This window comes from Dendrobates tinctorius, unplaced genomic scaffold (genome assembly GCF_039654945.1).
Source record: "Dendrobates tinctorius isolate UK_male_01 unplaced genomic scaffold, ASM3965494v1 ptg000008l, whole genome shotgun sequence".
NCBI lineage: Eukaryota > Metazoa > Chordata > Amphibia > Anura > Dendrobatidae > Dendrobates > Dendrobates tinctorius.
The window spans coordinates 74,580,031-74,595,524 of NW_027361676.1; the positions used below are offsets into that span (position 1 = coordinate 74,580,031).

The following is a 15,494-nucleotide window of genomic DNA, read 5'->3' on the forward strand; positions in this document are numbered from 1 at the left end:
TCAGGCACAATCAAACCGGTCAGATAGCTCTCATTATTAGCCACCCTGCAGGGGCCCCCTGGAACCTCTGGGCCCCGGTGCAGCCGCACCGGTTGAACCGGCGGTATGTCCACCCATGCTACAGGGTCAGGGGCATGCTGAGCTGTCAGGATTGTGAGAGACAGGTCAGCTGCCCAATCTGCAGGTTTGCTTCAGGTGTTCCCCGTTGTGTGCAATTACCTGGCTTGTTAATTGGCTGGCTGCTACCAGACATGAGTTTTAGCTTAGCTGAAGTGTTGTGTGCTTGCTCTGTGCTCTGAGCTCATGTTCTGGTCTCCAACAAGGTGTGTATTATGGAATCCAAAGAGTTCAATTTTGACCTTATCTGTCCAGACTATAATCTCCTAGTGTTTCACAGGCTTATCTAAATATTGTTGAGCAAACTTTAGCACTTGAACATAATTTTTGTTTAGCAATGGAGTCTTGTGTGGTGAGTATGCATACTGGTCATTGTGTTTGAGTGCATTATTTATGGTTTTCTTTGAAACAATTGAACCTGCTGGTTCCAGGTCATCTTGGAGCTCTTTACAGTTGGTTCCTGGCGTTATGCTTTACCCGCTAGCGGTGATGATTCATCGGTGCTATTGGTGACGGAGCCTCAGACACTGCAGCCCGCGTGCGAGGCTCCGTCAGTGAATAACGGCACATCGCGAACGCGTGTCGCTTTAATGCATGCGTCGTGATGCGCCACATAATGGGGGTCAATGGCAGCATTAACGGACTGCCGCGGTGTAACGCAGTCCATCTAACGGACGGCCTAAACGCAATGTGACCCCGGCCTTAAATGGAACCTGTCATGTGGAAAATGGTGTCTGACCTGCAGGCAGGATGTTATAGAGCAGGAGGAGCTGATCAGATGAATAAACATTGGGAAAAGATTCAGTAAAACTTGTATTTTATTAATTAAAAATGCTGGTATTTACATGCATGAGCCCAGTGGGTGGTCTTACACAGTAATTGACAGTCTTCTCTTTATACAGTAACTGTGTATGCAGAGCTAGCAGTCAATCACTAGTAGGACCGCCCACAGGGCTCATTCTTACAAACATCACGACATTCAGTGAGTAAAACACAGGTTATACTGAATCTTATCCAACAAAGCTACACATCATTCTGCTCAGCTTCTCCTTCTCTATACTGTTCTGTCCACAGATAAAACATGACTGGTTCCTTTTACTAACAAAGAGGGCAAATTAGAATACAAACCAAAGATTTATAAATCCTTCAAAATAGGCAGATTTCACAAACCATACAAATTAAAACAAGCTAATTCATAGGTCTTCTTTCCTAAAAGCAAATGTCTATTGAAGGCGACAGCAACGTTTGGGCCTTGGAGGGAGCTGAGCGGGACCAGTGATTTTGTCATGATGTAATCCTTACAAAAGGAGTCCCTCTAGGTCGTACAGAGAGTTTAGTCCATATACAGTATGTGGAGGTTTATTGGAAAAATTATTTGGAATGCATTAAGATCATATGTTCTTTTTCACAGCCTGGTTTTTCGTAGATTTAATTCCTGAGTGTAGTAATGAAACACACTGTCTTATGGCGGAGCCAGAGCCTATTAGTCTGTTATCTATTAAACACTGATATATCTGTTATTAGATATTTAATGTAAATATGATTTTTCTTCTCCTCAGAGACAGCTATGGGAAGGAAAATTCAAGCACAGAGCAACAGCGATTCTGATTATATTAGAGCAATTTATGAGTAAGTATATGTATTACATTTAAAGGGCTGATCCCACAATTCCTAATTACCCACCTTTATTGTCTATGAGATTGGAGAAACCGGCTGAGCGCTGTAGATTTTCCCAAACATACTGTACTGATAAAATTGCACAATTAAAGAACAAACAGTTAATACTGAATGACCTACGGCTAGTACTAAGGAAAAAAGTGCATTAGTGTGCACACGTCTAACCCACAGCTTCTCAACATTTTTCTACTGGGACCTTACCAGACAGCGCAAGATGATGTTGGGAGTTCACCATCTGTAGTGGAAGTCTGGACTAAAGCTAAAGATATTTCTCAATTTTCCTTTATTTGCCTATAGAAATCATTACAGCAACAATGTTAAGAATGTTGTTAAACTAGAGATTTCTGCAGACATAGAAAGGACTGTGCAGCATTTGGTCACTTCTATAAAAACTGTCTTCTCTGTTTTGCCTCACCATCAACTATCTAGCACCTTACTGGAGAGGCCAGAGTCACAAATTAAGAAGCACTGCTCTCACTGCAATTACCTGGCTTTTTATCTGGCTGCTTACTATCAGATTTTGCGAGTTGTAGCTTATCTCAAGTGGTGTGTGTTTACTCTGTGCTCTAGGTTCATATATTTTGATCTTTGCTGCCTGACCTTGGATTTGCCTTTGATCATCCATTTGTCTAGCCCCTGGGGTGATATACAATGCCTTTTAGTTTCCAAACATGGTGTGTATTATGGAATCCAAAGAGTTCAATTTTGGCCTCATCTGACCAGACTATATTCTGCCAGTATTTCAGAGGCTTATCTAAATGCTATTGAGAAAACTTTAAAACAGCTTGAATATCATTTTTGTTTAGCAAAGAAGTCTTGCGTGATGAGGGCAGAAAAAGGGCATGGAGGTTGAGTGCATTACTTATAGTTTTCTATAGAAAAAATTGAACCTGGTGGTTCCAGGTCTTCCTGTAGCTCTCCACAATTGGTCCTTGGTAGAGTTGAGCGACTTTGGTTGGATCGGGTTTCATGTATATAGCTGTATATAGCTCTTTTCAGACATCATCATCACCACTGAAGCCACATTATACATTTCCTATCTGTATATCTTTGGAGAGAGGAAGAAAACCGAAGAACTTTGAGGAAACCCTTGCAATTACAGGGAGAACATACAAACTCCTTGCAGATGTTGTCTTTGGTGGGAATTGAAGCCATGAATGATGGGATTGCTGACCTCTTTGTTAATTTTATTTGATGAGAAACTGATGCTTTAAAATGTTCAATAGGTCAAACATGTATTTTTCCTTGTTTTCCCTATTAGAATGAGTGATATGATACAATGTCGTCAGAGGATGCCTTGGCTGTGGTCAGATTTTATTTATTATCGTTTAAAAACTGGAAAGAGACATAACGAAAACTTAAAAATTCTCCATTCATTTACTGACCAGGTTAGTGGTGGTGCCTATATTACATGTAACACTGGTTTAGAAATGTCTGTCTATTAAGCTGTGTGCCCACTATGCGTTTTTGGTGAGTCTTTGATGCTGCAGATTTTTGCTTCATCAAAAATGCAGCATCTTACAATTGCAGCAAAGTGGATTGAATTTATAGAAAATCTCATGCCCACTGTGCTTTTTTGTTGTTACTGTTGTAAAGTAACCTGCGGCACATATTTCATATCCCAGGTTTTTCACATAGAATGGTGTTAAACGTGGAAAAGCTGCAGGGAAAAAATGCAATAAAAACGCATGTAATTAAACACACCCAAAAATGCAATGAAAAACTCAAGTAAGCTAATTTACGTCTCTGGTTTTTGTGACGTTATAGCGATATCGCTAGCGATATCGCTATGTCTGATACTTACCTCCGACCGGCTCCCCCGCTGGTTATCGCTGATCGCGCGAGAACGTTCTGGACCGTTTCTCGTTGTCAGCTTCCTGCTGGGCTTCCTGCTGTGACGACGAGCGACGCGTGGACACGGGCGGGAGGACGTCAGGATCGCCTCGTCTGACAGGTAAGTAGCGACCCCCGACCCCTGCTATGTCACTGGTGAGATCTGCCTGTGTGGCAGCTCACTAGCGACCACTTAGCGATGTACCAGCGATCTGACCGTGTCATATTGCTGGTCGGGATCGCTGGTACATCGCTAAGTGTGACAGTACCCTTAGTGTTGAACATAAATCAGCAAATTTCACAGAGATTTTATCAGAGCTGCTAGTTTCCCATCCCATTTTGTGCTGAAAAGAAGATAAGAAATAGTGATGAGCGAGTATGCTCATTGCTCGGGTTTTCCCGAGGATGCTCAGGTGATCTCTATTTGGAAGTGCTCAGAGATTTAGTTTCTGTCGCCGCAGCTGCATGATTTGCAGCTACTTGACAGTCTGAGTACATGTGGGGATTGCCTGTTTGTTAGGGAATTCCCACATGTATTCAGGCTGTCAAGTAGCCGCAAATAATGCAGCTGCGGCGACAGAAACTAAATCTCTGAGCACTTCCAAATACTTGAAGATCACCCGAACATACTCAGGAAAACCCGAGCAACGAGCATACTCGCTCATCACTAATAAGAAACTGATCCTCACCCAGGGATCACATCATATATAAATCTTGGCTCTGACTTATTTTGCTCTATACTTCATAATTCTTTTTGGTATACAGTTACCCGGTTGCGTTGTGTTAAGTATTATGATGTGGCTACAGGTATTCTTCTACTTTAATACAAGAAAACTTGTGTCATATTCTGATGGCTAATACTAAGGTGTCACTGAAATATATTGTTTTATAAATTCTTACATTTTATCATAACGTGACAGTCCTTGAACTATTACCGTACATGTTTTTGTGCTTTAGACAATTTTAGAAAGAGCTCAGGAACTAAAGAATGTCAAATCCAATGTTGACCAAGATGATGATAGTGAAACTAAGAATACCAAAAAAAGGAGTGCCTTCCTAGATATGCTTCTGAAAGCAACCGATGAGGCAGGCAACACAATGAGCCATAAGGATATCCGCGAAGAAGTGGATACATTCATGTTTGAGGTATAAGCATGATAGAAAGTTATTGTCGCTTTGTCTTTTTAAATCTAAAACTAATGTGATTTTCACAACACTTACATTACAACATTTAGCTTTTAAATATTTTTTATGCATTGAAAAGGCCAATAAAATGTGCGGTAGAATATGCCACGGGTAGACACACAAAAAAGTCTCTTAATTATTTATGTCTAACAAACATAAAAACTTAGATTTCTTTAGAAACTTATTAACTTTAAGACATATTTGATTAGAATATGTTTTTACACTATCTGGCTTGGATGTCCTATTTTCATATAGTCCTCCAGATACATATTATAAACATTTTCAATGTTATTGCAGAAAGGATGAATCTCAGTAGATATTGTGCGGCTTTAAACACAGTGTCTGCAAATTGAGATTCTAGTTTTAGCTTTTATCCCAAGACATGTGACACGGTTCGTTAAAGGGTCTACATTGACTTTTAGGATTGCTACTTCCAATAGGTGGCACTAGAGTTCCAGTCCTCTTCCTCTCTGAAGAGACAATTTGCATATGGCCCTGATTCATCAATTTTTTTTCCACACCAAAAAAGTGGCATAAAAGCTTTGAAAAGTTAAAAAAAATTGTGGCAATTCAGAGTTGCACCAAAATCTTATGACTTTTGGTGTTTTCATTCCAGTTTCTCTCAGCTCTGTTGAGTTTTAGGTATAAAATTCTGATGGCAGGTTCTCCTTAATCAAACCCCAAAGTGTAATCAGTTATTTAAAGGGATTATGTAATGAAAACACCCCCCTTTCCATAAAACCAAATGTATTTCCCTACTCACAATTCCCCTCAGTGAGGCAGAATCTGAATCTAGTGGACTTGACTGTCCTTGTAGTAAAACAAATCTATCCATGTGAATAGCAGCCACATTAAACTAAAATTGTGCATAGATGGCTGTGACTTCAACAGAATTGAAGAGTGGGAGCGTGGCGAATAAAATGATCAGACGGAGACACATGAAATCAGTTGTCTTTGGTGAGATAATCTCTTTATAATTATTTATCTCCTAAACGGAATTAAAATAAGAATAGTTGATGATACTAATGCCCTCAGTATGGCAAATTCAAATACTGCTATGTAAAAAGGGAATTAATATTTGACTTCCACTTACATTTTATAGTGAGTAAATATCCCAAGTTCATAATAGTACATTAAGGGCGGCTTATGCAAACCTTAAAGGGAATCCGTCAGTAGGATCAACCCTCCGAAGCCATCTACATGGGCATGCAGTTCATAAAAAGTTGAATAAAATACTACTTTGATATGCGATTTGATGTCTTATTCCAGAGAAATCCATATTTTTCTTATAATGTGCATGAGCTGTTAAATTCCATTGGTGGGTCATAGATCTCCCTGAGAATCCGCCACCACAGAGTATTTTAACTGAAAATGGGCATCACCATAGGTGAACAGGGGAATCTCCCGGTGGACCCCGTGCAGGTATGGGCCCCCAACCCCACTATATGGGCAGTACTTGGCATAATTCACTTTATTCACTCTGTACAGAAAAAAAGCAGCATCTCATCATTCATTTACCATACTACATATTTTAATATTATATAGAGACGTAGGTAAATTTGTGAAAGAGGGTAGTGTAATATTTGCATGCAAGTGAAAACTGGGCCCCCAAAGTCAATGTTGCTGGTGGGCCCTTGGCACCCCAGTTCATCACTGCCTGTGTGAGAGAGGTAATGGCTGACAGTCTGCTCTCCTGATCTACATGTCTCACACTTGCAATGCCTCCTTTCATTTAAAATAATCTCTGGAGGTAAAATCCCAGGGAGATCTGTGAGCGACCCATAGATCTTAATCTTAAAACAAATTTTACATATTAAGAAAAATGTGGATTTTCTTAAATAAGACATTGGTTTGCAGATGTCACAGTATCATTTTATTCAATTCTCTATATCTTGCATGCCTACATAGATTGTTTAGGAGTGTTGATCCTACAGACAGATGCCCTTTATGTATTTTCAGTGGAAATTTCTGTGCCAAAAATGTATCTCTTAGCAGGAAACAAATAATGCCGATAATTGATTAATTCTTACAAATAAACAATTTGCCATTTCAGTGGTAAATATAATCCAACAATGCAATAACAGTCGTACAATTTTATATTTAGGGCCATGATACCACAGCTGCTGCACTTAACTGGTCCTTGTTTTTACTGGGATCTCATCCTGAAGTTCAGAAGAAGGTGCACAAAGAGCTAGATGACACATTTGGTGAGACCTGTCTTCAATACATGATTTCTTAGACAAATTATTAGTTGTTTGGTTGATCAACAACACAAGTCTCTGTCATTCACAATATATTAACCCCTTAATCCCCCGGAGGTAGTTTCACTTTTGCGTTTTCGTTTTTTGCTCCCCTTCTTCCCAGAGCCATAACTTTTTTATTTTTCCATCAATATGGCCCTGTGAGGGCTTGTTTTTTTTGCAGGACAAGTTGTACTTTGGAACGACACCATTGGTTTTAACATATTGTGTACTGGAAAACAAAAAAAAAATTCCAAGTGTGGTGAAATTGCAAAAAAGTGCAACACCACAGTTGTTTTTTGTTTTGATTTTTTACTATGTTCACTAAATACTAAAACTGACCTGCCATTACGATTGTACAGGTCATTGTGAGTTCATAGACACCAAACATGTCAAGGTTCTTTTTTATCTAAGTGGTGAAAAAAAAAATTCAAACTTTGTTAAAAAAAAAAAAAGCGCCATTTTCCAATACCCGTAGTGTCTGGGGCTGAGTGAGGGCTTATTTTTTGTGTGCCGAGCTGACATATTTAATGATACCATTTTGGTGCAGACCTGATCTTTTGATCGCCCGTTAATGCAGTTTAATGCAATGTCGTGACAGCCCTAAAAAACTTAATTCTAGCTTTTTTACTTTTTTTTCTCGCTAAGCTGTTTAGTGATCAGGTTAATCTTATTATTTTTTATTGATAGATCGGGCAATTCTGAAAGCGGCAATACCGAATATGTGCATGCTTGATTTTGTTTTTGTTTTATTTTCAATGGGGCGAAAAGGGGGTGATTAGAACTTTTATATTTTTTTTAGCATTTTTAGAAACATTTTTTTTTACTCTTGGCATGCTTCAATAGTATGCATGGGAGACTAGAAGCTGCCATAACCCAATTGGCTCTGCTACATACAGGCAATGATCATATCGCCTGTATGTAGCAGAATTACTCACTTGCTATGAGCGCTGACAACCGGGCGGCACTCATAGCAATCCAGCAGTGATAACCATAGAGGTCTGCAGGAAACCGCTTGTTGGTATGCCAACCCATCGGTGACCCGTGATCATGTAACGGGGGTCACTGATGGGCGGATTTCTGGCACAATAGCAGGAACCGAATGTTAAAAGCGGCTATCAGTGCTTGACAGCAGCATTTAACGGATTAATAGCCACGGGTGGATTGCGAATCCACCCGTGGCTGTCCTGGGCACATGTCAGCGGTTCAAAACAGATAACAAGTGCCAGGAAAGATGTGGGCTCACCACCGGAGCCCGCATCAAAGGGAGGGTGTCCGACAACAGTGTACTATTACGCTCGATGTCGGAAAGGGGTTAAATAGCCTAGGCTGTGATGCATAGTGTATTTATGTATAATGCAGAAAATTTCAAATAAAAAAACATTTTTATAGTCAAAAGGAAGAAAGTTACCATGAAAGGCGCTGTCTGGTTTTAAAGTAAAATAACCTAAAGAGTTGATCAGCTTTAAATTTGAAAGCTCCAATACTGCCCTGTCTGAGCTTTGCTTAGTAAAATCCTTAAATTAACAAAATCAGCTTGATTCAAGACCTGCAAATTCTGTGACAGACAGCTGAAACATGGCGGCTAATGCTCAAAAGACTGACAAGATAGCAGAATAGAGTCTGTACAGGGAGGCACTAAAAAAATGTTGTACACAGTGCTCGGGGAAGCCTGATTAGTATGCAGGAGCTTTGTGAACTATTATTTATAGCATTATTTACTGCCCTTCATTGCCGCTACCCAATCTTTGTCCACCCTCCTGAGTCTTTGCTGACAAAGCGGCAGTGGTGATATCCCGTCTCTAACGTGACCACTGAAACAAATCATTGGGCTTAGCGGGCATGCTGACTAAGATGGCATAAGATCACTGAGAACAGTAATCTGCTGTAACATTCTGGTGTCACCGGTGCAGCCATAATAAGCAGCAATGAAGAGGCACTGAAATTGCAGAGACTCTTTGTTGCTACTTTGTCACTACTGTTATATTAGTCACTCATGCATCATGAGTTAACTGCCTGTCACAGAAGCTGTAGGACATGTATCTTGCTTCTACCCTTTAGTGGGCAGACTGACCCACGGGAAATTGGTTAATCCCCTAGTGGATCCTCCATATATGAACAGTAGTTGGCACAGTCCAGTATACTTGATTAACCTTAAACAAGGACAGTATCTCATCAATCAAGCATACAAACTTCCCAATGAATTTTATAGAATCCAAGGTAAATTTGTGAATGATCACAATGTAATATTTGCATAAAGCTAAACAATGGGACTCCAGCACCAATATTAATGGTTGGCCCTTGGATTCCCAGTCTAACACTGCCTAGTAATTTGTCTTTCATTCATCCTTTACAAAAATAAGTTTTCCCTTTATAAGCCATTTAGTCTAATAGCGAGAACAGCAAAGTTTGTAAGTGAAGAGATTGTGTTTGCTTGACATTACAGCTTCTACAATTTTCTGCGTAGTGATAAAAATTAGCAGAAAAGCAAGCTGACCTTCAGTATGAACAGAACTAATGGCAATGACATTGCTAACTGGGCATCGAGAAACTAAGACTGGTTTAGATTGTCATAGCTGCTTTTTGTTCTGACTGAGCGTCAGCTATGCCAGATCACCAGTGAGTCCGAATTATGAGGTTTCGCCCTTCTGTTCACAAGCGCTTGGAGACAAAGAGATTCAACACACACGAGCTGTGGTCAAATCACTTTATCTGACGTAATGAAATACAAGGCAATATTTTAACCATTTACAACAAATGCAACTCTATGGAGCTCATGTAGCCCACATCATCACTTTCAGGGTCATACCATGTTTACAATGTACCCAGAACACGCTGTGGCTCACTTTTGAGAACATATATGATAAGAAGCATTTTCTCCTTGAAGAGGAGACAGGCAAAACTGCAGCGTCATAAGAATGAATGAAAGGCATAAGGCAAATGGAGAATTAAAGGCATTTAAAGGGATATAAAAGCAAACCATTAACTCTTCTATATCAAGATAATGTGATCAGAAATCTTCTTTAACCAATTGAGCACAAAATTACGTATCTGTACGTCTTTAGCGTTAGGGAACTCTTACAAAATGCCATAAATGTTCAACATGGTAATTTAATTGACAGCTGTGCCCATGGAATCACTAACATAAGGGCAATTGTGATTGACTGAAGCTGACACAAAGACTAGAGTGCCGACCAGATTACCCCGAATTATTATAAATCTCAACAATTCCGGTTGGAGTTAAAATATAATCACCACTGGTGCAGTAAGTTTAGTTGTAGATGAGGGGCTGGCTGGCCCAGGTGGCAGGGAGGCAAATGCCCCCTGGGCCACTATCCCAGCAGCTGTGCAGGGCCGGCTGCCTGATGGATGTGCACAGCAAACTGCGCACAGCCGTGTCTGCTGTGTTGTGATGCGGCCGGCTGTAAAAAGGCCACGCGCATCAGTCTGTCTCATAAGTTGCAGACCGCGGCTTGTGAGACCTCAGCGTGCACATGCAGGGGGCGTGATGACATCATTATCTCGCCGCTCTACAGGCTGCGGTGCTGGGAATCAGGACGAGGTGAGTATAAACTACATTATTTTTTATAGGAACGGGCTGTGCGGCCATCCTACTATATATATGGAGGAGAACTGGGGCCATCATACTGAATATATGGGGGCTGGGGCCATCATACTTTATATATGGGGGGGAACTGGGGCCATTATACTGTATATATGGGGGGTGGGGCCATCATACTTAATATATGGGGGGAACTGGGGCCATCACACTGTATATATGGGGGATGGGGCCATCATACTGTATATATGGGGGGAACTGGCACCATCATACTGTATATATGGGGGCTGCGGCCATCATACTGTATATATGGGGGCTGGGGTAATCATAGTGTATATATGAGGGCTGGGGCCATCATACTTTATATGGAGGAACTGGAGCCATCATACTTTATATTTGGGGGAGAACTAGGGCCATCATACTGCACAAATGGGGCTGGGGCCATCAGACTTTATATGGAGGAACTGTAGCCATCATACTGTATATGTGGGGGCTAGGGCCATCATACTGTACATATGGAGGAACTGGTGCCATCATACTATTTATTTGGGGGCAGGGGCCATCATACTGCATATATGGGGGCTGGGGCCATCATACTGTACATATGGAGGAACTGGTGCCATCATACTATTTATTTGGGGGCAGGGGCCATCATACTGCATATATGGGGGCTGGGGCCATCATACTGTATATATGGGGGCTGGGGTCATCATACTGTATATATGGGGACTGGGGTAATCATAGTGTATATATGAGGGCTGGGGCCATCATACTTTATATGGAGGAACTGGAGCCATCATACTTTATATTTGGGGGAGAACTAGGGCCATCATACTGCACAAATGGGGCTGGGGCCATCAGACTTTATATGGAGGAACTGTAGCCATCATACTGTATATGTGGGGGCTAGGGCCATCATACTGTACATATGGAGGAACTGGTGCCATCATACTATTTATTTGGGGGCAGGGGCCATCATACTGCATATATGGGGGCTGGGGCCATCATACTGTACATATGGAGGAACTGGTGCCATCATACTATTTATTTGGGGGCAGGGGCCATCATACTGCATATATGGGGGCTGGGGCCATCATACTGTATATATGGGGGCTGGGGTCATCATACTGTATATATGGGGACTGGGGTCATCATAGTATATATATGGGGGTTGGGGCCATCATACTGCATATATGGGGGCTGGGGCCATCATACTGTATATATGGGGGCTGGGGTCATCATAGTGTATACAGTATATGGGGGCTAGGGCCATCATACTTATATATATATGGGGGAACTGGGACCATCATGCTATAGATATGGGGAGAACTATGTCCATCCTACTATATATATGGAGGAACTGGGGCCATCCTATTATATATATGGGAGAACTGGGGCCATCATGCTTTATATATGGGAGACCTAGGGTCATCATACTATATATAGGGGAACTGGGGCCATTATACTATATATACAGTATATGGGGACAACTGGGGCCATCATACTATATATAGGGGAACTGGGGCCATTATACTATTGTGGTGTGGTGACCACTGTGTCCGCTAGGGGGTGCTGTGTGGGTGGTCCAGGACAGGTGTATAAGCATTTCCAGTGTCCTGATAGGAGTAAGATGCTGAATGATCATAATGTATCTCAAGGTGGGTGGCCTTGAGATGAAGACTTGTGTATGTGTTGATCAGAAGTGATACTGCTGAGGTTCCATGTCAATGTCTTAGGGAAGTATTCAGGTAGCTGGAGAGACAGGCTGCACCAGCTACCTGCAAATCCACCCAGGGGTGTGTCTGAAAACACTGGTAGCAAAAGACTATGTGAGTGTGAAGGACCTGTGATGAGGTCATAGCCATGTGACCCAGTGGGCGTGGCTACAGACCATATAAGCTGACCAGGGTAGGTCATATGAGTGAATGCTTGGACCCGGTTGGTCTGATGTGGAAGGTCCCGCTGGGAGATGGGGCTTCCTGCCTGACAGCACGTGAAGTGGCTGTGTGTAATGGCTGCCAGTATCTGAGAGTTCCCAGGGGAGGGAATTAACGTCTCGAGTCTGAAGCAACCATGAGGTAACCCTGACGGGGTGAGATATCTGTGAGGCTGAAGAGCCTGAGTACTGGACATTGCGTAACCTGTGTGACCACAGGGATAACAGAGGTAAGCTCTGTCATGAACGCTATGCTGATTATATGATCTTTATGTTGCTGCTGTTGGTTTATGATGCCTGAATAAACCACATGGATTGTTATTGTTTTATGGAAAACCCGTGCCGGACGTGATTATTTGTCTGTCAAGCGAGTGTCCCCAACCTTGAATGACAGCGCTACCTTACACTATATATATGGGAGAACTAAGGCCATCACACTATATATGGGGGAACTGGGGCCATTATACTATATATATATATATATGGGGAGAACTGGGGCCATCATGCTATATATAGGGGAACTGGGGCCATTATACTATATATCGTATATACTCGTGTATAAGCCGATCTGTGTATAAACCCGGTGGAAAATGCAGCAGCTACTGGTAAATTTCAAAAATGAAAATAGATACCAATAAAAGTAAAATTAATTGAGACATCAGTAGGTTAAATGTTTTTGAATATCCATATTGAATCAGGAGTCCCATATAATGCTCCATACAGTTCATGATAGGCCCCATAAGATGCTCCATGCAAAATACACCCCATATAATGGTGCACAAAGGTTAATAATGCCCCCATAAGATGCTCCATAGAATAATATGCCCCATATAATGCTCCATAAAGGTTATGGCCCCATAAGATGCTCTATAGATTATTCCCCATATGATGCTCCATAGATTATGCCCCATAAAATGCTCCATAGATTATGCCCCCATAAAATGCTCCATAGATTATGCCCCCATAAGATGCTCCATAGATTATGCCCCCATAAGATGCTCCATAGATTATGCCCCAATAAGATGATCCATAGATTATGCCCCATATGATGCTCCATAGAATATGCCCCCATATACTGCCCCATAGAATATGCCCCCATATGCTGCCCCATAGAATATGCCCCAATATGCTGCCCCCATAAAATGCTCCATATAGTATGCCCCCATATGCTGCTGCATAAAAAATGCCATACTCACCTCTTACCTCTCCTGCTCAGGACCCAGCACCTGAGATATTCACCTGTCCTCCGGTCCATAACTGCTCACCACTGTCTGTCACGTCGTCTGCCCTCTCTGCAGCCCCGTTTCTCCACGGTCTCCCTTCCTGCCTTAAGCGGTCACGTGATACCGCTCATTACACTCATGAATATGCAAGTATATGACTCATGTATAAGCCAAGAGGGGGCTGAAAATCTCAGCTTATGCACGAGTATATACGGTATATGGGAGAACTAAGGCCATCATAGTATATATGTGGGGAAACTGGGGCCATTATACTATATATAGGGGAAGAACTGGGGCCATCATGCTATATATAGGGGAACTGGGGCCATCATGCTATATATATACTGTATATATATATATATGGGGAGAAATACACATGGGACGCTTAGCACAAAATTTGGCCAAATAATGTGGGCCCATCCACCATGTTCAAGGTAATCTCATGGATCGAATGGGTCTCTGACTTTACTGCCCAGTGTGAACATTTACCTATGGCTAATCTCTGAATGTATGGGTGAATATATACACCTCTCTTGGTTAAGATAAGTTAAGATAAGATAATCCTTTAATCGTCCCACCATGGGGAAATTCAGAGCATTACAGTAGCAAGGCAGGAACAAGTACAGATACAGATGCATAAAGGCATTACATTGACAGTAGGTAGGTACATATACGGGGAAAAAAAAATAAACCTGATGTGAACAGAGGCAATTAAAATCACTGCATGGTGAATGGCGAAGTGCACCTATTCAGACTAGTTCTTGTTGTTTCAGTCAGTTTTTCTGTAAGGCCGGGGTCACACTTGCGAGAAACTCACACGAATCTTGCGTCTCAATAACCGGCACTACTGCCGACACTCGGGACCGGAGCGCTCAGCTGCATAGAAATACATGCAACTGCACACTCCGGTTCCTAGTGCCCGATGGCAGTTTCCGGTATTGAGACGCGAGACTCGTGCGAGTTTCTTGCAATTGTGGTCATGGCAGGTACGCGGGATGCAGTGGCGAGACGCGAGACAGATTGAACTTTAGGTAGTAACTTTTATAGATAGATGCCAGTAGGGCTATCCTAAGCAACCAAACAAGATAACAGCAATTGTCCTCACAGGGACCAAATACAAGAAAACACTGATTATGAGAACACAACTACCCTGGCAAAGGTCAGTCACTATAGGGCCGCGGTATGGCCGACTACGGGTCCTTAGTTACTATGTGTCACTTAGCCATCCTGACGTCCCACGGCGTACTGTTCGATGGTGCTTCAGAGTCGCAGCCGCTGGGCCCAGCTGCTGAGGATCTGGCGAAGTCTTCAGGCGTTCCTACGCCCAGGCGAAGCAGGGGCACAACAGGCCCTAGAAGAGTCCTTTGGCGGAAGCAGCGGGATACCGCCTGGGAGTGGGAGAGTGGAGGCCGCAGCCCCCGGACAGGGGTGGGCAGCGGCTGTGCTGAGTGGCAGTTGGTAGGCCACCGACGCAGCCAGCGGCTGCACTAGGGGACCCATGGACGGCGATGGCCCAGCCCCTACCATGGACTGGAGCGGGGCGGTGGCGGCTGCGGGCAGCAATGGACAAGCCGCAGCCGAAGACTGGAGTGGAGCGGCAACGGCTGCTGGCAGCAGCGGGCAGGCCACAGCTGTGGCCTGGAGTGATGTGGCAATGGACACGGGTGACTGCGGGCAGGCCACAGCAGCGGGCTGGAGCGTGGCAGCAACAGCCTCGGGTGGCT

The 15,494-nt window shown here is 42.7% G+C and overlaps 1 protein-coding gene across 2 annotated transcripts in view; it reads left to right on the top strand.

The window, feature by feature from the left end:
- LOC141092548 (cytochrome P450 4V2-like) overlaps positions 1-15,494 on the top strand; it is a 132,100-nt gene that overhangs the window by 83,706 nt on the left and 32,900 nt on the right. For both annotated transcript variants that reach the window (XM_073578796.1, XM_073578805.1), the window contains exons 5-8: positions 1,677-1,746; positions 3,056-3,182; positions 4,585-4,773; positions 6,917-7,019. In XM_073578796.1, coding sequence (XP_073434897.1) covers positions 1,677-1,746; positions 3,056-3,182; positions 4,585-4,773; positions 6,917-7,019 — 489 coding nt within the window. The remainder of the gene's footprint in view (positions 1-1,676; positions 1,747-3,055; positions 3,183-4,584; positions 4,774-6,916; positions 7,020-15,494) is intronic.